General features: G+C 40.5%; 1 protein-coding gene across 1 annotated transcript; it reads right to left on the bottom strand.

Annotated features, from left to right (window-relative positions):
* Positions 1-7012: 7012 nt before the first annotated feature.
* On the bottom strand, positions 7013-24732 carry LOC109629297 (monocarboxylate transporter 2-like). Its single transcript, XM_020086967.2, has 5 exons — positions 24615-24732; positions 23495-23715; positions 18524-18667; positions 14424-15233; positions 7013-9435 (listed from the first exon to the last, which is right to left on the bottom strand). The coding sequence occupies exons 2-5, from the start codon at positions 23709-23711 to the stop codon at positions 9230-9232; spliced, it is 1377 nt and encodes a 458-aa protein (XP_019942526.1). The 5' UTR covers positions 23712-23715; positions 24615-24732; the 3' UTR covers positions 7013-9229.
* Positions 24733-24765: the final 33 nt, after the last annotated feature.

The raw sequence follows: 24765 nt of genomic DNA, 5'->3' as shown, positions 1-24765 counted from the left end.
CCTCACCCTGAGGCTCAAAACCTGCCCCTGAGGCGAGGGGGCATTGTCTGTTTGTGTTACTACATTTTAAACCACATTCTGAAGCTTCATGTATTTGTTTGCTGAAGGTAACAAGGTGCTGAAGGTAACAAGGTGCTGAAGGTAACAAGGTGCTGGACGGAACAAAACATAGACTTCAGATGAAGTTCAACCAGAGAAAACAACTAACAATGCATTTTTTATAGTCCATGTGCAGCAGAGTATTAAGAGCATTTCTATAACTACAATAACTGTGTGTGTGTTGTGTGTGTGTGTGTGTGTGTGTGTGTGTGTGTGTGTGTGTGTGTGTGTGTGTGTGTGTGTGTGTGTGTGTGTGTGTGTGTGTGTGTGTGTGTGTTTGTGTGTGTAGGGTCATGCCTGCTGAAGGAAGGTGTCCTCTGATTTGGTCCGCTGTGGGGCGAGGGTCAGCGCGACAGACGACTCAGCACCTGTCAGTGGCCGAGTCCGACTCATCAGTCACCACCTCCATATGCTGCCCATTAAAATGAGACGTGTGGGCACCGGGCTGGCAGAGTCCACACACTTCTGACCCTCTCCACATCTGTTGACAAAAACCTTAAACACATGCAGCACAGAGGGGGGGGGGACAGGCAACAGGGAAGAAAAGCAAAGAGGAACAGCAGCCATGTTCACATGTTGAGAATTCACTTTCCTGCTTATTAAATTCAGCGAGCAAATACACCTCCTGTCATCATGGTTTATATCATAATACAATAACAACTGTAAGACAGGGAGGTATAATGATCTGGAGAAAGTGAGAAAGAGATCATCACTGGGGTTCCCATTAGTTTACAAGAACTTTCATTTGTACTGTCAAAGAATGAGGGAGAATGTTCTGTAAGTTAAAAGATAATGTTTATGCTCACTTACCTTCAGTGATTATCTTAGTTTTATTTGCCCAGGTTATAAAGCACGACGTTAGTGTTATTTATTTTCTATGTTAACAAATCCCATGAAACATCCATGACCTGCTACTTTCTGACATCCCTACCCTGTGAATGGCACTCAGCCCATTCATCTCTACAGTAGATGTAGACTTCCAAAGATAGTTTTAGGGGAATAGATCTATATGATAGAATTAACTGTGTCTACCCTGATCAGACTTTAAACACTTATTAACAATGAATAAGAAATTCTTCATGGAAATATTCTTCTCTGAGATTTCTGCCACCACCCAAATACAATGGAGGTAAATGTGAGTAGTTTCTCATGAGGATTGCTTTACGTTTACAGTTACAATTACAGTTCATTCCTCTCCCCCAGTTACATTTAGTTGGGGTTCTTTACTTTTTATGTTGGTGCACATGGCTATTTATATACATTTATACAGCATATATTCATAATGTACATATATTTCAGTTTCATCTGTTCTTGTAGTTTTGCTGCAGTGACAGTAAATGATCAGTCCCTGTGAATAGACATTCTACAGAGATTCAGAGAAATAGTATCAGCATCTCTAGAAGGACACTCTCCTGCAGAGAAAATAACCCAAACAATCCTTATCTCAGGAATGCTGCTAAAAGGCAGGAAGAATGTGTTTCTTTATAAAACCAGCCCTTTATCTGCTTTATTCAAGGCAAACATAAGAATACTCAGTTGTGGAGTATAAAAGATGCATGAAGGTTTCATTTGAACCAGAAGGACACTCAGAGAGCACATTCCTCTGAGCACAAGTCTCATTGGCCACCTCATCACCATGTCGCAGATACATGTCTTGAGATGAAGTGCATATTCCATGTAAAGAGAAGTTGTCTGTAAACTGTTAACACTAAACACAGGAAAAACATCCATTCTCTGAAAGAGTTGAAAGGAATGTTTCTTACCGTACAGACCTGAATAAAGATCATCCCCAAAATAAATCCATTCATTTTTAATTAATTCACCTGCACAAACTTTCTGCTCATAGACACTAGCACTCTACAGATGCCTGATGTTTTTCATTAATATCAAAGACAATATCAAAAAAATGCCCTGGTCCAGACTTTTGTGATACTCCATCAGTAGTTTTTGTATAACCTTGCTAACAATCAAAAAACAAACTAACTAACAAAGCAAACGCAGATGAAAACAACACCTCCTGAGCATTTACAGGTGGTAGCTAGAGCTAGGCAGGGTAAATGTGAGTGTAGCCTGAGAAAGGGAGTAGAGAGTTAAAAGTTAAATAAAATCACTCAGTGACACTAGGGTGCATGCATGTGCATTAGGGTGCAAGCCCGTGTGTGAATGTATGCATGTGTGTTTGGGTATTCGTGAGCAATTGCCAGCATATCTCTACTGAAGCCTAATGTGCCTGTGTGTTTTTAGTATGTGTGTAGATCCGAGTGTGAGTGCTAGACTGTGTAAAAGAAATGCAGAGGGCATTCTCTTCAAACAGACGGTATTCAAAGAGCAGGGAGTTTCAAAAGGAGACAGCACTGAGGGCAGGCGGGTTTGAACTGTGTTTGTGAAAAGCAGTCTGCCTTTTAATAAAAAAGAGAAAGAAAAAAAGGAATTCCTGAAGTGCATTTGCCGAGTTTTCTTGGAGGAAGTAGCAGAGCCAGACAGACAGGGAGAAAGGGGGTTTACTGACCAATCAGGGAGCAATGTAAGAGAAGAGGGAGTCAGGGACTGGAAGGCAAAAAAGAAAGACAGGGGGAAGAGAAAGGCAGGACACATAGAGGAAGAACATTGGCCTGGGGCGCTGCTACGTGCTGCGCCTCCTTTCTCCCCTTTCTTCGGCGGGAGGAAAGAAAATGAGAGGAGCCGAAGAAGAACAAAAACCCACTTTCCAATGCGTACCTGTGGGAGAGCTGAAGCCGGCGGTGCCCCATATAGCTGTAACAATCTGACCTCGGCGCTGCAGGAGTGATGGCTAGTGAATTACCATGTCAGTGGCCCGGTGCCCCGTCATGCCAGCTCCCTCACAACCATAATAAACACACTCCATCACCTGCTCGCCTCAACCACACCACCCAAAGAGAGCATATTAATTATAGATGTACGTTAAATTACTTTCATTACCTCCCCTTGCTCAGTGGACGGGATGGAGACGGGGATGATGGATGGAAAGGGGCTCACTATAACTCCCCCAAGTAGTAAATGGCCCATCTCTTACTTTCTCTAACCCTGTCCCCGCCCTGTCGGTCTTTATTTTGCACCAATTCCTCCACGTTTTGTGGCTCTCTTTCCCCTTTTTGTCTCTTTCCCACATGCAGACCTGCTTCATGTCCTCAAACAATCCCAGCATGAACACTCAAACAAATACTGGTTTTTCCTGCTGTGACTCTCTGCCTACAGTGAGTGGGAGGAAAGTGGGTGAGGACGGAGTTGTATGGTTCCTAAGCTGTTTAAAGAAATGTTACTCAGAAATACAAAGATGATTCTGCAGACGTTGTTCTCGTCCAAGTGGTGGATGTTTTTCCTTTTAAGCGTCACAATGCAAAAGTCGCTCTCGGCTATACTCGGGCTCCCCCTACAGGGAGGACGTATAATTCACTTTCTTGAGCCTGATTACCCTTACACTAGCATACAAGCTGACAAGCTAATATGGCAAGCAAGTAGCCAACATGGTTATCAGTGTGCCAGCATGATGTGTATCAATTCCAATTGAGTATTTTGGCTAACTTGGAAGCTACACCTCTGTCCAAACGGGCTTACTTGGATTCTTATGATTAACTAGTGAGTCGACGACTTCATCACAAAGTTTAATGTCACACAGAACAGCACAAGTTTTGAGTTACTTGTCCAATTAGAACACCAGGTGGGCATCCTTCAGCCTCTTTCAGCTCTGGCCAATGAATGAAATATGCTCTGATATTTACTTTTCTTCAGTTTCTTACTCTTTCATTTTCTTGTTTCATCCAAAAAACGTCCCTCGTTTCTTTGGCAGCTCTGCCATGATGTCCACACTCAGAACGACGAGCGAGAGGTCTCTTCCAGCCAACTGCCAGCTCCAGGTGCGGTTGTTGGAGTGTGACGTATGCCTGAAAGCAGCTCGTAATGTTCCAGCACGGTACAACACAGTTACATGGTGCAGTTCCAGGCCTATGATTTATTTGTGTACTATCAAAGTTATTTTGAAGCTGTTATTTTAAGGAATAAAAGTGTTGCTTTAACAGGACCTGGCCACAAATTGAATTCCCTCCATGATAGCGCCTGCAGGGTAACAACTCGCAGGACATAAGGGAGTCAAGCAATCCCACATATCTCAAAAGATTTTATATTCAGTCTTTGCCTTTTTCAAATCAATTCATGTGAATTTCCTTTGCATAAATTCAAAATCCAGAAGTGAAGGCTATGGTTTAGCAGCAAACAGTTCAGCTGTATCACTATGGAAAGGAGAAAACTGAAGAATACAGTATTTTATTGGGCGCCACCATGTATGATGCTCATATCTTTTAAAGTCATATGGGCTACAGTGACTGAATAAATGAATGAATGAATTCTTAAATGAATATGTGACCATGTTACTTTATGGAGTCAGTAGTTGATTTAAATATCTGCATATTTCACAATGTGCTTTAAGTTATGACATGAATGTAAATTGGATTTAATATTCTGTGGAAAACAAATATCACCTTGTTGGTGGGAAGGTGTCGTGACATTTCCTGTGTAAGCTCTTTCTGATGAACCTTTGCTGGACTGTTAATACTGTGTCTCCAGTGGGAATCACATGACACCTGACATCTAAAAGTTCTAATGAAGACATCTCTAATGTGGAAATAGCACACCTCTGGTGTTATCTAGCATTATCCCTCTGTGTTCTCCCTGAGCAAACAACAAAGCAACACATCTCTTCAACAAATCTAAAGGCCACCGCAGGATCCTCAGAGTGTGTGTGTGTGTGTGTGTGTGTGTGTGTGTGTGTGTGTGTGTGCACACTTGTCCTCGCTTCACCATGCTCTGTAAGTTTGATCCCACTCCGGCGACAGAAGCATTACATTGGTAGCCTGTGCTTGCTCAACACCCCGGGCCCATCTAATCTCTGCTGCTCTGAAACATCCCATTCAATTTCTTCTGCTGATAGATGCCAGTGCTCTTTGAGCCCTCTGGGAGCACATTCCTTCCTCCCCGCTTGTCTCAGACTCTTCGCTTGTGTAAGACCACTCCAGATTCATCAGGTCAGCCCCCTACTGTAAACAACCCGAGATGTGACTCACACAAATCCAAAGGTCAGGAGAAGGGCTAATAATCAACATCCACACACTGCTCTCCTGTCCACACTTGCTCTGATAAGGTAGATGCTGCTGAACATAAAAAAAGGAATATGTTCGTAGGGCACAAGCTGAGATAGTTTCATGAAGATTGATACCCAATTACAATCATGCTCCTGCTAGTTTGGTACTTGTTAAACACTAGCTGACAGTTAACTGAGAGCTGTCAATTACAGCTGGTACATGGTGATGCATTCTAATTGTAGTCCTCATTAAGAGATGAGTATTACACACACACTCTATCAGAGCCACTCTTCTTGTGTATCAGCTCCACTTTTTAATTCAGACATGGATGCTCGTCAGTGTGCTTCAAGCTGCTTTGCAATTAAATTGCATTTTGCAGCAGAGTCAGCAAACAACCGCTAAACTGAGCGACTATCTTACTGCATGAGGTGTCTTGAGCAAGGCGCCGAAACGCAAACGGCAAGAGCTGTGGACGCCACGGGGGGGATTTCTCTACTGAGGAGGCCCATGTTAACCTTCAACAGTTAAACATACATGAGACTTGACATAAACACATACCATTACTGTGACAATGAAAAAAACTAACCAAATTTAAACTACCCAAAGGCATGTTCTTCATAATTCTATTTTTTGTTTTACACTATTTTTCAACCAGCATTGCCAAATCACCTGACCACCTCCGAGACCCTCTGGAGACCCAGATGTCTTCTTTAGCATTGAGCATGGAGGACAACGGTCATGAGGGTCTGCAGGAACACACATCATGGGGAGGGCAGGCTGCAGAGGAGGGTCAGCAGGCCAGAGGCAAGCAGGGGGTGAGCGAGAAATATAATAATGATAAACAGATTTCCAGCCGCAGCAGCACCCATCACCTCGTCTCAGGGGTAACATTCCACCTTGTCATGTCCAAAGACCTTGCATAATACAAAGCTGAGGGACAGTAGATGGCAAAAAAAAGTGTGTATGTGTGTTTGCCCGTGCATTTCTAATTTATTGGCCCACCGATTTGCTGATGTGTGTCAGGCTCCATGCAGCTCAGGGCACTAGCCTGGAACATTTGGGCCTTGCTTCATTAGGTGCTCACGCCCTTAAGCTGCTGACATTTCCAAACTTGTTCCCCAGTATTTTAATTGTCGTGAAAAATTGGAAAAAGCCAACACTGGGAGGTCGTGTGGTAGATTCTGATTTGAAGGAATTTCTCGGGTCTGAGTTTCGCTTACGTTGCTGCCTGAATAGTTGATGAAATGTTTGCTTTCATGCGTCCTGGACAAAGAAGAGGGTGATGAAAGAAATGAGAACAGTCATCTGCAGATGAAAATCATCGTCAATATGCAAGACAAATTAAATATGACACAAAAAAAAAAATATATATATATATATATATATATATATATATATATAATTATGCATGTGGGTTTTTTACAGGTTAACAACATGGCATCAATAGTTTTTTATCCAAATGTGTAAAAGTTTTAATAAAGCTACAACACTCACACTTTTGATATTTAACAATTTAGTAAATGTAAAAAGCTTCCATTGAATACTCTGCAACACAGAATTCACTAGTTTTGATTATTTGTAAAACACAATTTATCTTATTTTGTCACCTGGTCACACTCAACAAACACAATTTATTCATATGTGCAAATGCATACAGTATGAAATCAATTAACAGTGAATGCAAACTTTATTTTATTACTTTAAACTTGACTTTAGTTTAATTTATGCCTAAATAACAAATACTTCTCAATGTCAGCAAAAATGATTGTGTTACTATGGGACACACAACAGTTTATAATGTGTTAATAATACACAAATTTAAAAAAGACAGGTTACTGAATATTTATTGCACACTTCAGAACTGAATGTAACATTAATTGACAGTAAATACAGGAGGAAAAACCTCCATGTCTTCAATAGCAGTTTAAGTATTTCATGAACAAAACTTATTGCTGATTTTATAAAAGTACACTCTTGTGCAAAATATCTGGTGCCGGTCCTGTTAAGTTAACACCAGAAAAATTAAAGCGCCCACATTGACTGGTTCATCATTTTCCTCTTCCACCCACCTTGCCATTGTAGCAATGTTGGTAACAGTGTCTGTTCTTGTGAACCAGCTGATAGACCAAACAAAACGTTTCACAGTTTTTATTTTGTAGCCCTGATATTTCATATGCAACATTAGAACTGTGTAATATCTACATCAGAGTAAAAACTGCCTGGAGGTGGGAATCTTATGATGACTGACGCTTTATGGAAAGGAATGCAAACAGGGCGTTTCAGAATGTTCGTGATCAGCATTTGCTGTGGGAGCACAACTTTTATATTCAGTTAAAAGCTGTTTGACAAAGTAAAAGGAAAAGCATGAAAAACACAATATGGGCACTGAAAACTCTTTTGATTAGATTCATCTGATACAAGCGGTGAGCAATAACAGAAAAGAAATGATGACCATGTAACAGAATAAAATTAACCATTCCTGCATTTCATTCAATCAGAGATTTACCCTGACATTTTGAGGCTAGCTGCCTTCATTAGCCACAGTCATTCAATGTAATACAGTGCAGCCAAAGGAACACATCACATACACAATCCAGAGGTAGCTATTAAAGAGCAGTGGTAAAAAAGAAGCAGTGTGTCATCTGCACACACTGCTTTTCCTTCAACTGACCTCTAGGGTGCGAACAAACAAATGGACAACAGTAGATAGATGGTTAACTGAGCCAAGACAGTGAGACTGTATTTTTTACATAAAGCACCTTCTCACTGTCAAGTCCTCCCAAAGAAAATACATGTCTACAGTCAACTGTTCTCATCATCTCTCACCAGCCTGTGGACATGGAGGTAGGTTCTAAATGTAAATGCTGTGTAGCTAATTGGAGCTTCCTGCAGAACTTAGTTAATACTTAAAATCTGAATTAAAAACAAATAAAATATTGTGAAGAGCTGACTAAAATGTCTGTGTTTGGAATGCAATGGAAGGTAATTTTAGATTGTGTAGGGATGCTAGAGGCCAGTGACACACCTGAAGAAACCTGACCAGCAGGAAATGTTACCTCACGGTCGCATTTATGGGTCAAGAACTCCTTATGTCCTTTTTTTTTATTTTCAGGGGGTTTTCACTTGTGGGGGATCAGACCTACAGCCAATCAGAGTAACAAACGTGACAGTGCAGAGTAACAAAAAAATGTAAACAGACTACAGCCAACAGTAGTTGTTTTTCTTTGAGAGAAAATATACCACCCTGTTCATTAAACAGTGTTTCTATTGGATTCAACAGTAGTAGCCATCTTAGTTTTTAGGAAAAGTGCTTCTCATCAACTCATCACTCATCAAATCAAACCCGCGCCGTTTTATATAAATGGCTGTGGTTGGCTCGACCAGTAACAGGACAGACGGAAATCAGTCTGAATGGGAAGGGGGGCCTGGCTCATCTTCGAGGGTGAATAAATATGAGCCTGCTGATTGGTCTGGCTTCCAGGCTGTATCTATATCCAAAGTGGTGCTGTTTTTACCAAGTGTTGGCTGCACTAGGGAAGTGTTCTTGGTGAACGCACTGGTCTATCAAAGAGGAAAAGTTGCAAAGGGTCAAGCTCATGTAACAGAGTGTGAAAACAAGCTTTTGTTCCCAGCAGGCTCTGTGGATGCAGCACAGGTTTAACATGAAGGTGTAATGTGTCTTTCATTACAAATAAAGAAACAGGCAGAAGGACTGAATGTTGTGTGGAGGGATGTTTTTCTGTGCAGCCCAAAGGCCTCTGGGAGCTGCTGCTATACATATGATTGTATTGCTCCTCTATTGGCAGCACATATAATTTCAAACGGTTTACTGTAAACGCTGCATTTACTCACTTAGAGAAAGCAAAATGGACAGAATCCTGTCCGCTCCAGCAGCACTACACTTATGACCCCTAGAATCCAGGCTGAACAGGGGCATATGTTTAATTTGGTGTTCGTGTGTAATTCGTGGATCTCGGTGGATTCACCTCTTTAGCTGTGGGCTCAGTTCCTTCCATCACTGCCTCAGGAGTAGGTTATATCTGTACCTCTGAGAGGCTCACCTGCTCCTGGTTCTCTGAGGGTTTTTCCTTCTGCTCTCTGTCCTTTTCCATCTTCTCTTTATCTAGCATGTGGTAGTTGTAGATGTTTGTCACGAAGAGAAAGAGTCCACCTGCCACGATCACAGAGCCGCACATGAAGAAAAGGTACTTGTAGTCGCCACAGATGTCCACCAGTAAACCTGTGCGGAGAAGGGCAGCAAAGAAATGTTGATATTTCAAACTACTGGTCCATCACGACAAGCAAAACACAATATGTCACTGAATAGTATCTTCATTTGACCACTTGACAAGTTTGGAGATGACGAGCAAGACCAAACTTTGGCTTATGTGTGGAAGAGAGAGAGCGTGAACTGGAGCCAGACTGAGAAGAGCCGTGTCAGAAACGACAGAGGGCCATTACACTCTTCCTGGCTCTCACTGCATCTCTGGGAAGGCTATTTGGGCGGCTGCTACCAAAACGAATCAGAGGAGAGGCCCATTCTGAGAGCCATAAATACCAAGCCCAAGTCTGCAGACAAGTGACAAATGTGGTTTAGATCAGACGTAAGCTTCCAGGTTTTCAGAGACTTTACTGCATCCTCCCCGACCCCCAACACCCACTCGCCCTCCAGATATGGATCGATGGGCGAGTGTTGCCATACCTCTAAATCTAAGATGTTCTGTGTATTCAGGTCAATATATTAAAATCCCCATTTATCTCACTTCAGAACATAAGTAAATAATAACCAAATTAATTGAATTGAAAATGAAAATACCAGGACTGAAATGTTGAAATAATATAATAATGTGAGCGAAAAAAATGGGAGAAAACATTATATAAGAGGAGAAAGATATTTTTTGATTGCTTTCTACAATCTGGGGGTCGAAGTGACTTTTGTACTTTGGTACAAATTTAGTTCTGACAATGATTTTGAGAACTATAAGTTCAATAAGCCTGTTGCTGACTGTGATTCTTGACTAGACAGATGTGACAGGGAAAAACAGAGAATTCACATCAGTTCTGGATCATGTCATGAGAATGAATTAGCTGTTCAGTTTTTTGTATTTGTGTGGGTGTGTTTCCATGGAGATAAGTTAGGAAGCATTGAAGCACCGTTCCTAATCATTTAGAAATTGTCATCAGGCTCACATCATTATGGAAGCTGGTTGTTGTTAAATGTACATGCATAGCAAGTTGTTCATCAAAACTGTTTTATTAGAACCAAAAATGTGTGAGATGAAGTAGCCAGCTGGACTTTAATGAGTAGATGGTTGTCTGGAAGGCAGCCAGCGTTTCTGCTTCCCACAGGTTTTCATGATGAAAAGCGGGAAGCTGCCCACCTTTAGCCTACATGAGAATTTGCATTTTTGTCATAAATTGTGTTTTTAAAATTTGCTCGAAGTGTCAGACTTTTTTTTGTCCCTTTAGATCTACAGTGATCTCATAAATGACTTTTCTGGAATCCAACTGACAGAAATCCATCATAGTAACTAAAAACTTCAATCTCTTTTGTCATATATTATATGATGAAGTCTCTTCCTGACAGAGGCATCAGCCAATTTGGGACGCGGGAATGTTATTGAGATTTCTGATGAAGTCAGGAGGTGTTCCTATAGAGAGACGCTCGCTCCTGCTAATCAGAGACATGGGTTTATTCCTCAGCATCATTTGAGAATTTAAAAAAACAGTGAACAGTTTTTCAGTGTGGAGGAAGTGCATAACATTTTACTTCAGTAAAAGTGAAATGTTTAAGTACCACATTAACTTTTCCACTTGAGTAAAAGTAAGTACTTGCTTCCAGTATATTTAAAGTATTGAAAGTAACTTGCGTGTAGCCTATTCCCTGATGCAATTATCTGTGATCTAATACATCATTATTGCAGGGTGGTGTTTGCCAGTGATGGCGATGCTGCTCTTTGCTCTCGCTAAAGGAGGTGGAGTCTAATGTTTCTGGCACGCTTTGATTGCATCGATTCCCCTTTCATCATTGATGAACTCTAAAAATCTGAAAATGTAGTGGAGTAGAAAGTACCGATATTTGCTGATATATGTAGAAGAGTAAAACTGAAAAGTACCTGAATATAATTCCACTTGAGAAAATTAAAGAAACCTGAAAAATGTACTAAAGTGTAACTAAGTAAATGTACTTTGTTACATCCCACACCTGCAATTTATTTTCACCTCAACAACAACCTTCAGCTTCTTTCTTCTTCCAACCCCGAAGAAATGTTTTGTTCTGACTGCTGAGACAGTTTTACTTAACAATGTGGGAGGCACCTTTATTGCTTACCACACAATCGATTAATTTTATAGGGCAGTTTCCTTCCTTGTTCATCTTAAGTACACTAATTATCATCTTTACGACAGATCCTGATGATGTTTATGTGCGTGTGTGCACTTACAGTTGGACACTGGCATGGGTCACATTTGGATCAGTTCCAAGCATCTCAATGACGGCCGCATCGTCTGATTGATAGCACTCATCTGATGCGTGTACGCTGGTGACATAGGCCTCATTAAGACTATCCTTGATTGGCTGAGCAGTAATTAGGTCTATTTGGTGTGGTCACCTCTTTTTAATGCATTCACAGCTTAATTATGGCCCAGGTACAGGACTTTGACGACGAGAGTTTGAACCGAGCGTCATTAAACACCCAAAGCAAAAGGCTAATTACACCCACTTAACTCGCTTTCTCCTAATTGGATTGACCCGCAGGTTTTGAGGGAGCAGTAACAAGCAGCGGAGTTGGGGGAGAAATAACGATTGTGCCCTCTGGAGGAGAACGTTAGACGTGCAGGGAGGCACTTATTTACCCTATTAAATGAGCGCCTGAGAACATAGTCGCACCAGACAAACTGGGGGCCTATAAATTTTCACCTCATTAAAACCTGGGTTGGAGGCAAAACAGAAGTTTGTCACTGGGACGATATGCACAGTTGATGAGCAGGTACTCGACGCCCTCTGTGTATTTGTCAGGGACACTGAATGAACTCAAAAGTTGGTGGACTGATTGTTGCACAGACAGCGAATCAGTTACTGGTGAGGAAGCTTGTGAGTGTTATGCAGTTTAAATCTGTTTAATGGCTCAAATACTCATTACACGTGCAGATGGATGTTGTGATGTGGACTTCTGTGAGCGCAGTGTGTGGGATTATAGAGACAAAGAATATTAAAGACATGTGGTGCACGTGGTTAATGTAATGCTTAATGTTTCAATTTTTTTCAATTTTTATTTTAACTTGTTTGAAAAAAGGGTTAAGAGTTAATGGTTTCAGCAAATGGTGAATCACCAGACAACAAACCGGTAAACTTTGCAACATGTTTGAATTTAACTTAATGAGAATCCTCCTTGTTTCATCATTGGTGTGATGCAGGAAAATCTTCACCTCCTGGTTTGTGCGGGCTATAACTACCTCTGCCAAGGAAGATATGTTTTCGTCTGCGTTTGATGTCTCTTTTTAGCAGAATAATGCAGAAACTAGAATTAAACTCGATGGAAGGATGTGGCAGGTCAGGGAAGAACCCATTAAAATGTGGTGTGGATCAGGGGGCGGATCCAGGATTTTTTCTGCAAAATAATTCTGGCCTATTTGGCCTTTTTGGTACTTTTTATGCAGTTTTGTGGAAATATATCCATGTGAATTGTTTAAAGACCATTTCACAACAAAGTAGCTGCATTAGCATTAAGCATCAATAAATTCACGTGCTTGAAGAACTTCTTTTCTGCCTGCCTCAATTCAAAGTGCTATTACTCAATTGAAAAACTATTTTCTTGAATGGCTCCTTTCTCAAAGACAGTTTCTATCATTGCATACAAAGCCTCAGTTTTTAATCAATCAACAAAAGAATGTCTTACAGTGGGATTTTCAAAAAGTGCAACTGTCTTGAAAATGGCAGAGAGGGTAAACAATATCAATCTGATTACACAGTCATTCTTACCATGAAGATAGCTGTCCAACACTTTTATCTAAAGCTCTCTCAGACACAGCAGTGCTGGGGTCATACATCATCAGACGATAACAGCTTTTTCTACTATTTCTTCAGCTAAGCAAAAATAACTTCAGTGATTCCAATTGTAGATTTATGCTGTGAAATAAAATAATAACACAAACCCTCACTTATAATACCTACCAAGAGAATAATTTATCAATGATGTCCATTTTATTTATATGATCTATTTATTGAGCTCTGTGACAGGCAGCGATGTTATCGAGGAGACGTGATTGCTGGAGCTCCCGTGAGAAATGTCTGGGGATTAAGAGTCTGCTTTTTTACTGTTCTAACATGTTCACTATAGATTAGAGATCATTAAGCTTCAAAACTGTAGCTGTGGGGTTTGTAATTGAGGTGTGTGACATCATTCAGGCTCTTGTTTTAGATTCAAGTAACAGTATCAAGAAATATAAAATCCCCTTGGCAGTTCAGCGTCAGACAGGAGCACCATAAGACAGCTATCAATTGTCTAGTGAGTTAAAAGTCTCTGTTTGTAATTGAGAGAAAAGGATCCGTTTACACTATTTGATTGTTGGTGTATGGTTTATCATATTCTACAAGGTAGGTACTTAAACACTGACTACATGGACACCAATATTCTGACTTTTGCCCTTACTCTTAATACAATTACTGTATGTCCATTGTGATGTTACATGAGTTGCTGCGAACATATTCCTTTAATAATCCAGTGCACATGTTACAGAGCTAATTCTGATTATGACTCACACCATTACATCCGATGTTATTACAATTACAATCCCAACCTGAGATTGTTTACTGTACGATGCTGCCCTATACTATTTTGAGTGTTTTCTTTCTGATTTTGCAAAAGCTATCATTTATTTTTATTTTTCCATCTTGTTTTCATGTGTCGTCAAGCAGATGGTAACTGTGGAATGTCAATGTCACAAAATGCAGTAAAAACTCCCGTAGGACATTAGAATGTGATTAAGACTACATCAAGAGAATAACTGTATGTCTGTCAACTCCATTTCTTAATTTGATTATTGCTCAATCCCAGTATGGTAAGGTCATCAGTGTCTTCTTCACACTATTGTGTTTATCTGTTTAATATCAGCATGTTAGTGTTCATGTAGAAATGGTCATTGAAAAGCATGTTTGTGTTTTTAAACCAGTCAGACTGATTCTATGTTTTCTGAGATGGATAGTTTTTGTTGAGTGTGTTTAGGTACCTGCAGTAGGGGGTCCCAGTAGCATGGGGAAGCACTCGATGATGGTGACCATTCCAACAGCACTGGGGAAGCGCTGACTTCCCATCAGGTCCATCAGGCATTCAAATATGAGGGCGAAGACCATTCCAAAGCCAATACCAAAAAACACTGTGTATCCGATCAGGAAGGCATGGGTATTCAGCAGCGGGCACAGTAAGTGGCACGTACCGTTGAAAACCATAGCAAAACTGAAGAGGTACTGGATTCTGGGTCTGATCCACTTGCTATTGGCTAACAGACCGGTTCCAGGACGAACAAACATGTCCACGAAGCCCATAATAGAGAGCAGATAGGCCGCAGAGTACTCATCTACACCCTGGCTGATGGCATAGGCAGGCAGGAACACGATGGGCGCATAGGCACCGAAGATGAACATCATGTTTCCTATGAGGTAAAAGACGAAGCCTCGATTCTTGAATAAAGACACATTTAAGAAGTTCTTAGCCTCCTTCATGCAGCCTTTTTTTACCTTAGTGTTGCACATGTTCGGCTCTTCTCCCACCATCTTCTGTGATGCACAAGAGTTACAAGGCAGAAGAACTGGTCTCATCAGGGCCCCAGCGACACAACAATTGAGCATCAGAGCCCCGAGGATGAGCAGACTTCCTCTCCAGCCAAACTTGTCCAGTAAATATTGGTTTAGAGGGGCCACTAAACAAAGAAACACTGGACTCCCAGCCATGGCCAGTCCGTTGGCTAGAGGACGTCTGGCCAAGAAATATTTGCTGATGATGGTCAGGGATGCATTCAGATTTAAGGAGAGTCCACAACCTGTGTGGAGACAGATCGAAAAATAAATAAATGCACAGAAACTTTAAGAAAATATTCAGTAAGAAACTCTTGTTGAACCCAAATTCCAAAGGGCACTTGCTAAATTAGATTAAGAGCTATTCAGCATGGTGCTCATTAAGGTCCCATCTCATTTCAGTTGTGCCAGCTAGAATCTCATCACAGAAAGCTGAATTAATTCAGAAATGACTTCTCCTGTTAAATGGAGAGAAATTAGGCAGTCTGGGTAACATGTTCACTCTCCAGTGTTTTTACCAATAAATCAATCAAGATGGAAGCTACAGGTTGGTATTAGGCTGCTGTATTAGGCTGCTGTATCTGTCTGTCAATTCATTCCTCTCTGGTTCCAAAAGAAAGCTCCTGGAAAAAAGGTTTTCAATTCAAAGTCTGTCCAAACAGAGGACTAGCAGAGGACGTTTCATAGATGTGGAATTGAGAAACAGTTTCTTCCATAAAGAGGAAACAGCTATCTTGATTTTACAATGTCATTATATATAAATATAGAAGTGGAAGTGAAACATTATTTTTGCATCATCAAATGTATTATTAATTAATTATCAAATAATAATTTAATCAATAACCCTCTGTCATAGTTTAGGAAATCAGACTAGAAACTTCACAGTCTGTTTTTTATTAAAAAGGTTCTTATTCATTTATGTAATCACAAATAAGGTGGCTTCTCTGAGTGACTGGATCAATATTTTAACTGTGTTACATAACAAGCTACTCTGAGCACTGTTAGTCACTGTGTAGGTCTGACATGTAATCAGGTTTGTGACAGGTAGACAAACATTTCTGAACAGTGGAGGAAATGTTTGGCCATCCAATAATAAGAAAGATGTGGTAGGGGTCAGAGAAGAACCCATTACATTTTGAAGTGGATCCAGATCGGGGGGGGGGGATCCTGGATTTAACATGTTTGGGGACTGATATGTATAAGTGTGTACAATATTCTGCAATGTAAATTTAAGTGCGTCTTCATAAGAGGACTGTTGGGCCTTGGTGAGGCATAACTTGACATGGCAAGTTATTTTTGAATGATTTGGATTTTCCCCTTATATACCTCATACATTAATTGCCTTAGTAATTGATATATTTTCCCACATCACAACACACAATTACCTATATGACCAAACAATACATTTTTCACCTTAGAGTACATCAACACAAAAAAGACACATCACATTATGAACCCCAGAGGGTTCAACTGTCTATTCAAGCATACTTATTTATACATACATTCAATGGTGCAGTAACAAGGAAACGGTCCCTCAGATTTACGATTAGATATTCAAACAATGTTGTTATAGGTGCTATATGCTATAATTCATGCTTTTATTTCCTCTCTCCTTGACTACTGCAGGTCTCTCTATGCAGGAAAAATAAAGTGCTTTTAAACCACTGCATTAATTGGTATCCAGGGTGTTATCCCTGAACTGCTCGTCCCTTATTCTATCTCCATTTGTTGGAACCACAGACGACCAAATGAGAGGAACTGTCACCTGGGATTTGAACCGCAAACCTCTTTGGTAACAAAAGGTAATAAAACAGCTTAATACATCACTTCCTTTTAAATATCCCATGTGTAAGTGCTTGACTAAAGAATCCACTATCCCCTGCACACTATAGCTTAAGCATTGCACAGCTAACAGCTTTTTTTCTTCCCCCACCATTTTTACATCTCCTGTCACTAACTTTTTTTGCTCTATTAAACATATTTCTGGAGCAATTTATCACTTGAACGTCCTCTGTTGCCCCACATACTTTAAAATATAAACCTTTCAGAGATTGAACGTCTATACGCCGACCTCTGCGCCTCGTATGAATCCACAACTAATTTCTGCAACCTTGTATAATGACAATAAGCCTGACCTTGGTTGTTCATGCCAACTTCAAAATCCGTCCTCCCCTACAGGACATGAGGATAACTGCTAACTGCAAGCCACTCACTGATGCTGTTAAGTTTTTACAACTAATTAGTTATCTCTTTGAATCCGTCAGCATTTGTGCATGCATGTGTGCACATGTGAGCATGTCTGCTAGGTAAGACGTCCTGATGCCTTTGCGTCAGTGTGCCAGGGCACCAGGGAGCAGAGCAGGGCTCACACATGCTCCCAGGCACCACACATGGTCTGGCCACTTGCTGGGTCTATTAATCCATCACAGCAGTCCTTGGCAGGGTAATGAGCCTCACTGGGTGGCAGGGAAGCCCCATGTGACGTCCATAATGGTAGCCTATGGGAGAGTACAGAGGGCCACGTTAGGACCATGCTCTCTGGGATCAGGGAGGCTTCTGTCTTAATTACTGTCCTGGCTCTGTCCCCCTCAGTGCTCTAACCGCACCCCAGGAGCCGGGGCAGGTGCCAGGGGCCCCTGACAAACTGCACAGCAGCCCAGTCAGTAGAGGCTAGTGTGGTAACCCTGTTGTCATGACAGAATCTGAAAGGAGGCAGGCTGCCAACCTCCCAACCACATGGGGGCTTCACTAGGGCTGATGGGAATGGTAAGAAAGAAAGAAAGTAATCCATATTGTGAAATTAGCTGGCTCATTCACTGGATTGCCTTGTTTTAGTTTCAAGCTATGATCTCTTGGTCAACAAAGACCCCTTCACACCTCATATTAACATGCGTCCGGAGTGATCCAATCACAAGTGGTAAGAAATAAGTTCAGGTCTGAACACACCCATGAGTCCTGAGATCAGATCACTCAAACCACATTCAGAGGTCGTCTGGGATGCATGCGGCTACATTCTTTTCGCTGCTTGAACACAAATGCATCCTGAGCCACATATGAAGGACCACCTGCCCAGCTAATGTCCCCTGCCCCACTACAGTTTCATTGATTGACAGTTTTTCTCAAATTGGTCAATTCTTTCTTCACACACAAGCGACACATAATTAATGTATCCCCTCCTGACTCCTCTCTCTCTGACACATCTGTGAATGCATACTGGGTAAAAACAACATCATTTAGTATTCATGAACAGAAATTACATATGTGATTATTTGCGTATAGGGCAGGGAAGTGAGAACTAATCACAAGTTCACATTCAGGATGGATTTCAGGCGTGAACACACATACTTAATATCGTCCCCTTGTGATCAGATCCCTCAGGACAGATATTGATACCTGGAATGATCAAGGCCTAATTTTCTATGGATTCTCAAGGCCAACATCGAAGTAGTAGAATTAATAAAAATGGTAAAGCAGTGTCACATGAAACTGTAAAAAAAAAAAAAAGATTTCGTACAACAATATCCAAGCACTGTACCTCCAATGATGCCAATGAAAAAGTAGATGTAAACGATGGAGTTCCCAAAAGAAGCCGTTACCATAGAGACCCCACACATCAGTCCACCCAGCATCACTATTGGTCGGCTTCCAAAGCGACTGACCAACATACTGCTCACAGGTCCTGCAGAGAAGAGGAGAAAGTATCAACATTTAAATATTACATCTCAATACAACAGTTTTAACATTTAGCTTCCACTCTGCTAGTGTTCAAGGACTCAGAGAACAAGTCCTCAATCGACTGAGTGATGGAACGCCTCTGTACTTTTGGAATTTACTGCAAAGCAACTTGGCGACTCATTATACTCCCCCGATAATGTAGAATACTACACTGTGATCAATCAGCAATTAAACAGCCTTTTATATTCTGTCTCTCTTCCCTCCATCTCATAACCTTGCCTGAAAAGAGTGAAGCTCCAACACCAGCCTTTCAGCAGCGCGCCATAATGAAAAAGTCATTTTTCCTCCCCGCTATGAAGACCAATCCTTTGAATACATAATAATTTAAATCAAACATAGAAAAATGGGTAGAGGTTCAAACTAATACACAGGCTGCCGTGATTATTGAAGGCTTCACATGCTGCGTAGGAGGAGCGTGTGTGTGGATGGTGATAACTGAAAACAGCCTGATCAACAGCAACATTATTTAATATTAGACAAACACCTACTGTCTTCACCAGGATATTTACCAGGCCTCATTATCAATTTCTCAGCGCATAATAAAACCACTTTTGTCTTAAATCTGTGGATATTCTGTATTGCTTTGAATGTGCCAACATGTCTGTGACCACATTCTTCACATGTACAAGTTAATATACTTTGTTTACTTGTGAATTTCTTAAGGTACACTTATACATACATATTATTGATTAGTAATTTTTCCGTCCATCTGTCAAATCTAAATTAATATACATTTATTTTAGCTGAGTTTCCAATATCTACAAGTTTCTGATAAAAATATCTGATTCATCACCTGCTAAATGCAGAAATACCTGTATGAGCACATAGAGGTTATTCTAATCCTATCAATATTATTTATATTTACAGTAATTTTTGTATCGTACATATTTCATATAGATGAGAGGTTCATCGACTGATCCGATATACTTTTTTTTTTAGCTGAAGAATAGTTTTTACATCTGCTGCTTCTCTCGGTGAACATTTGCACATTTGCATCTAACATCATATTGCAGTGGTTTCTTTGTGTAAGTGGTTGAGTAAGGGCTGTACGATGTGCAAGATGTTTATTTTGTGGAAATCAATTGATTACAACATGGACAAGACGTTAACTTTGATTTAAAAAGTAATGATGCCACCCTGAGTTACTTGCGTTAGCAGCAACAAACTTTAGTCTATGATGTTCAGTTGACACAATTTCATATCAAGTTAAATTTCATATTCACTTGGTGAATGTAAAATAAGTTCCATGATAAACCCTTAAAGGTGCTACAACAATGGTGTTTACCTGATACCCGTTTACCTGAGCTGAATTATCAATAATTTTATCTAAACAAAATGAATCTTTCCTAAATTTATCTTGCCAATATTCAGCCATATTTACCAGCTGCTAACTTAGACTGGTATATGGTGCAGCAGACACTGGCTCACAGAGCTTCTTTACAGTAAACTGCTATAGCCAGAGAAACTGGTGAGGGCAGTGAGACTGACCAAAACATTAAGTTGTTGGCCATGGAACCGGAACCAGAAGCTAAAAATGTGAGAAAATACTGTCGACCCGAGGTGGTCTGCAGAGTCTGGTGATAATTCTGTGCAGGTTCTACCACAAGCAACTTCTATCACATTATACAGTCATTTGTTTCACTATAAACATAAAAATATTGCTTAAGCCACAAAATAAAGACAAACTTCTCAAATGCATCTGTGTTTTCATCTCAAGTAAAATTGTATTTCACAGTTCTGGATGCTTGATGCTACTTAACCATTTCTGATTATCCTCATTTCATATGATATTAATGTTCGATATTTAGCCTTCCTGTTGAAAATAGATAGACAGAAGACAGCTCCTTGTCGTACAAAAGCAGAACCACAAGGGCTGAGCTAAAAACACATTTTAGAATATATACAATAGATAATTATAACAAAAGACATGTGTGTCCATCAACAGAACATCATAGGTGCATTTCAGATGTTTAATTTCCCTCAGGCCTATGTACCATAAAACTAGTTTTAACTAGATTTTCTAGTTTCATGTCAAACTGTAAAGGATCTTTCTCAACAGTTATACAGTTAACCAGGCGCCTGCAGGGGTCAAACATAGATCATCTTCCTCACTGTAGCTGTGTCACAATAGGGCATCTCCCACACTTTCACCATTTCCACTTCCATTATAACTTTATCATTTGGACTTCTTGAGTCAGAGGTTTTCTGGAAAGGCTGTCATGCGTCTCCCACGGGGACGAGGCATCAGACCCCAGTGTGCTGAACCCTCCTCTGATATATACCCCCTGTCTTTCTACTCCACTTGGTGACATTGCTGAAGCCTTGCCAAGGACAATATGATAAAGCCCTGTGCCTGAGCCACAGTGGAGGGAAATATTTCACCAGTAAGGCCTCTCCGAGTTGAGTGCAGGTGAGTCGCACGCCCTCTTGTTCTGTAACCTTGAAAAGCGGCCAATGATGAATTAACGTGACACGACACAAGACATTTATTTCAGCGCGTTGTGTGACATCTAACGAGTTCTCCAAGGTTCATTTACAGACTAAAAAGAAGTGATTCCCCATTTCTCTAATTGCTTTGCACCTTGTGAAAGCAGTGGTGAAACTAATTAGTTGAGGCTAGCCTAGGTCTGGACAATAGGGCCAAAATATGTCAAGGTAAAAATAAACCAGTCGTAATTGATAACTATCGAGATAAATCACACATTATTATTTCATAGTAGTTTAAAGACTGATTTTCTCTCCTGAGTGAAGGTTGTGGTTTTAAACTCTTCATTATGAGCAGAGAATGACAAACACTTGATAAATAGCAAAACATTTAACAAATCTGAGGAAGATCAATTCTGTGTTTAATCTCCTCACTGTACTAACACAACGCATATATCAATATTGATCCTTTGTTAGGAAAAATAGATTGCAATAATTATTGAGATTGTTATATTGCCCAGCACAAGACTATTGCCCCATTGATGATGAGATGTTAAGCAGCAACCCAGAGGTTTTCAGTTTGTCATCATCCAACTGTTGTCACACACATTATATAGCTATCAGATAAGTAACAGAGCCAAGCAAATTTTTGAGTGTTAATAATAAAATAAGAAAGATAAACAGAAGAAAGACACTGTTCCATTTTACATAAGTAATCTACTGGGCAGGTGCAACTATCTGATGCGCTTAATGACTAAGTTTTGGCATCAATAAAGTAGTTCCTCTGTCCCACCACACTGGGTCAAGTGGGTATCCCAGGACCAAGCTGGCCCTCCTCAACAGTCTATCCAGTCTCTTGCTGTCAGCAGTTAAAATGCTGCTGCTACAGCAAATAACCAGCCGATGCCCCCACTGAGTCATAAAAGGTCTTCAGGTGCGCCCCCTGCACTCCAAAAGAGATACAGTCTGCTCTGGCCCTTCTTATGGAGTGCGCTGGCATGATAAGTCCGGTCCAGTTTATTGTTCAGATGAACACCAAGGTACTTAAACCTTATATTCCCTTTGCTACTGTAGCATGGGAAATTTCCTTAGTGGGACAAATAAAGGTTTATATTATCGTATCTTAACAGTCCCCTGGTCTGTCAGGGTTATTACAGTCCCTCCAAGTTCTGTTCCACACATTGCATTACCAACAGTCAGGTTATTCACATATATTCTGTTTGAATGAGTTAGAATCAGGAAAAGATAAACTTAAAATGACAGTCTAAACTGTGTCAGAGAGGATAGTTTAATTAAAGTCAGGCGAGTCGTACATGCAACCAACATCCCCCTTATTACGCAGCCTCAAGCTATTTGAGTGGGTTCAGTCGGTCATGTGAAGTCAATTTCTTAATTTTCTATCTGGTCCAAATGAGTCGACAGCACAACCATACACATTCTTCAGGGAGACGATAGATGCCAAATAGTAAAAAGGATTTTTCCATTTGCTAAAACTGGAATTCACTTTCTCAAATTTTAGCCGTAATGTGACTGTATGAATAAAAACCACTAACTTCTTATTCGCTCTTACAGATATGCAAGTCTGCAGTCAAGGGGTAGGTTGTGGTTTGTTCAAGTACAAATTCAAACAGAAGCTATAAGGCAATGTAAACAGTACTTGATCAGTCCATAATCCCAAACATCGTCCAAATACAAGTCCAGCTGGCCCGTTTTTGGCGTATGTTTCAAAAGCCTTTGAGCAGTGAATAGACTGGAGCTTTATGAGGGAGCACTGAGTGCAGTTGCTAGCCTCAAAGGGGTTAACCAATAGATAAGCCCATTAGAGGGCAACACACATGCTACAAGAACGGAAGTTTGCTATTTTTGAGCTGCCATCACCACAGAAGGACCTCGATTGTACAAAAAATATATTTTCATAACATATTTTGAAATTACTTGATTGTGAAATGCAATTTAAAACCAAGGTATTTGGGGAGAAAACTGTTAATAATGAAAACATGAACTTTATAGCTAATGTGACGTGAATGACAATGACTGACTGCACCAGACAACCAGCTAATTATTGATCAATGATGACAAAGTAGATAAAGAATAAACTTTGATTCTGTATTTAATTCAGCTTGGGGGAAAAACAATAAATGAATTAAATAATTAGTTTGAACTGAGTTGGCTTTTGTGAAACATGTTCCTAGACTAGAACATTATCCATATAAACTAAGTTGGTATTAAGGTCATTATCAATAAGCATTAATCAGTGGACAATATTGCTGATAATCATAATCATAAGTGATGAAACCAATGTGATTTTGTCTGACCATTAGAGCATTTACTGACTGAATCCACTCACCCCCTGCATACATGACTGCCAGCATGATGGAGGAAATCCATGCTATTTCACTGTAGCTGGCCCCTAAGTCCTCTTGGATGGCCTTGAAGAAAATGGACAGGACTTTGGGCGTGGAGTAGGCGAACCCGATGGAAATGTGAGCCCCAAACACAACCATCCAGCCCCAACCACCATCCAGAGGTTTGTAGCCCAACGAGTCTGGTGGTGAGGGAGGCATGTTCCTGTTCAGAGAGAGGAAACAAACGTATGTGACACTATATTATCAAAATAACAGAATATATGTTGTACCTGGAACCAGAAAGTAGAGCCTGAGCTGTGCCTGAAAGCAGATCATGATATATGTGTATTCTGTGTTGACAAATTAGGCTACGTCAAATGATTCCAAGGAACAAACATGAGAGCGTCCACAGATTGTTGTGTATTTTCTACAGAGAAAGAAATGGAGTACCTCTGCCACCGCTACAAATCATAGCACGAGATGAATTTCAAAATAAAAGACTAAACATATCACTACCAAATAAAATGACACAGTGCAAGCAAAAGTTTTTTTTTTCGTTGTTTTGATTTTGTGAAAGATTTGATTACATAAATCCTGATTGCAAACACAAGAGCGGACTGTAACTAAGCACAAAATAACCATTGTATAGACACATGTGTACCGGAAGTTATTTTTCAATCATCACGTCAAGCTCTGAATATGAGTGTGGTGGTCACATGTGACCTTTAGGTGAAGATCTTCTTTTTGACTAACATCTAGGTCAGAGACATGTGACAGTGTGTTTGGCTAATGAGGACCACAGCGTTATTTACGCAACACACACACACACACACACACACACACACACACACACACACACACAATATGTAGTCAGTGCCGTATATTTAACGCTATTCAATAATTAAACTGCAACAAGTATTTACGACAAACATACAGCGCACTTTTATCCTCATTGTTGAACCTCAGGCGCTTTACTTTGAAAAGACAAAAAGACGTAAAGGAGATACACGTGGACGACTGGAGTGAAGAGAACACAGACCTCGGGCTAAAACTGTCAGTGTGAATTATTCCTGTTAAAGACGGAGGAGCTCGTGTGTTTTATAAAGTGTGGGCGGACATTACCTTTCATTCAGCGTCTCCACAGCTCGTCGGCTTGTCCACGAAGTCTCAGCCCTCTGCTTTACTCCACGTCTGGTCACGTGGCGCAGCGACTTCCTATGGGGGTTTGACTACATTCATTAACTCACCCTAGTTTTACATTTGACTTTAGAGA

The sequence above is a fragment of the Paralichthys olivaceus genome, chromosome 2, assembly GCF_024713975.1.
Source record: "Paralichthys olivaceus isolate ysfri-2021 chromosome 2, ASM2471397v2, whole genome shotgun sequence".
NCBI classification, from domain to species: domain Eukaryota; kingdom Metazoa; phylum Chordata; class Actinopteri; order Pleuronectiformes; family Paralichthyidae; genus Paralichthys; species Paralichthys olivaceus.
The sequence above is the reverse complement of the archived record's forward strand: the minus strand, read 5'-3'. Positions and strand labels throughout refer to the sequence as shown.

Excerpts from the sequence above, each read along its gene's own strand:
- LOC109629297 (XM_020086967.2), bottom strand. The coding sequence starts at position 23,711 with ATGCCTCCCTCACCACCAGACTCGTTGGGCTACAAACCTCTGGATGGT. Across the intron at positions 18,668-23,494 it reads GGCAGTCATGTATGCAGGGG|GACCTGTGAGCAGTATGTTG; the intron begins GTGAGTGGATTC and ends TCTTCTCTGCAG. Across the intron at positions 15,234-18,523 it reads TTTCATTGGCATCATTGGAG|GTTGTGGACTCTCCTTAAAT; the intron begins GTACAGTGCTTG and ends GTCTCCACACAG.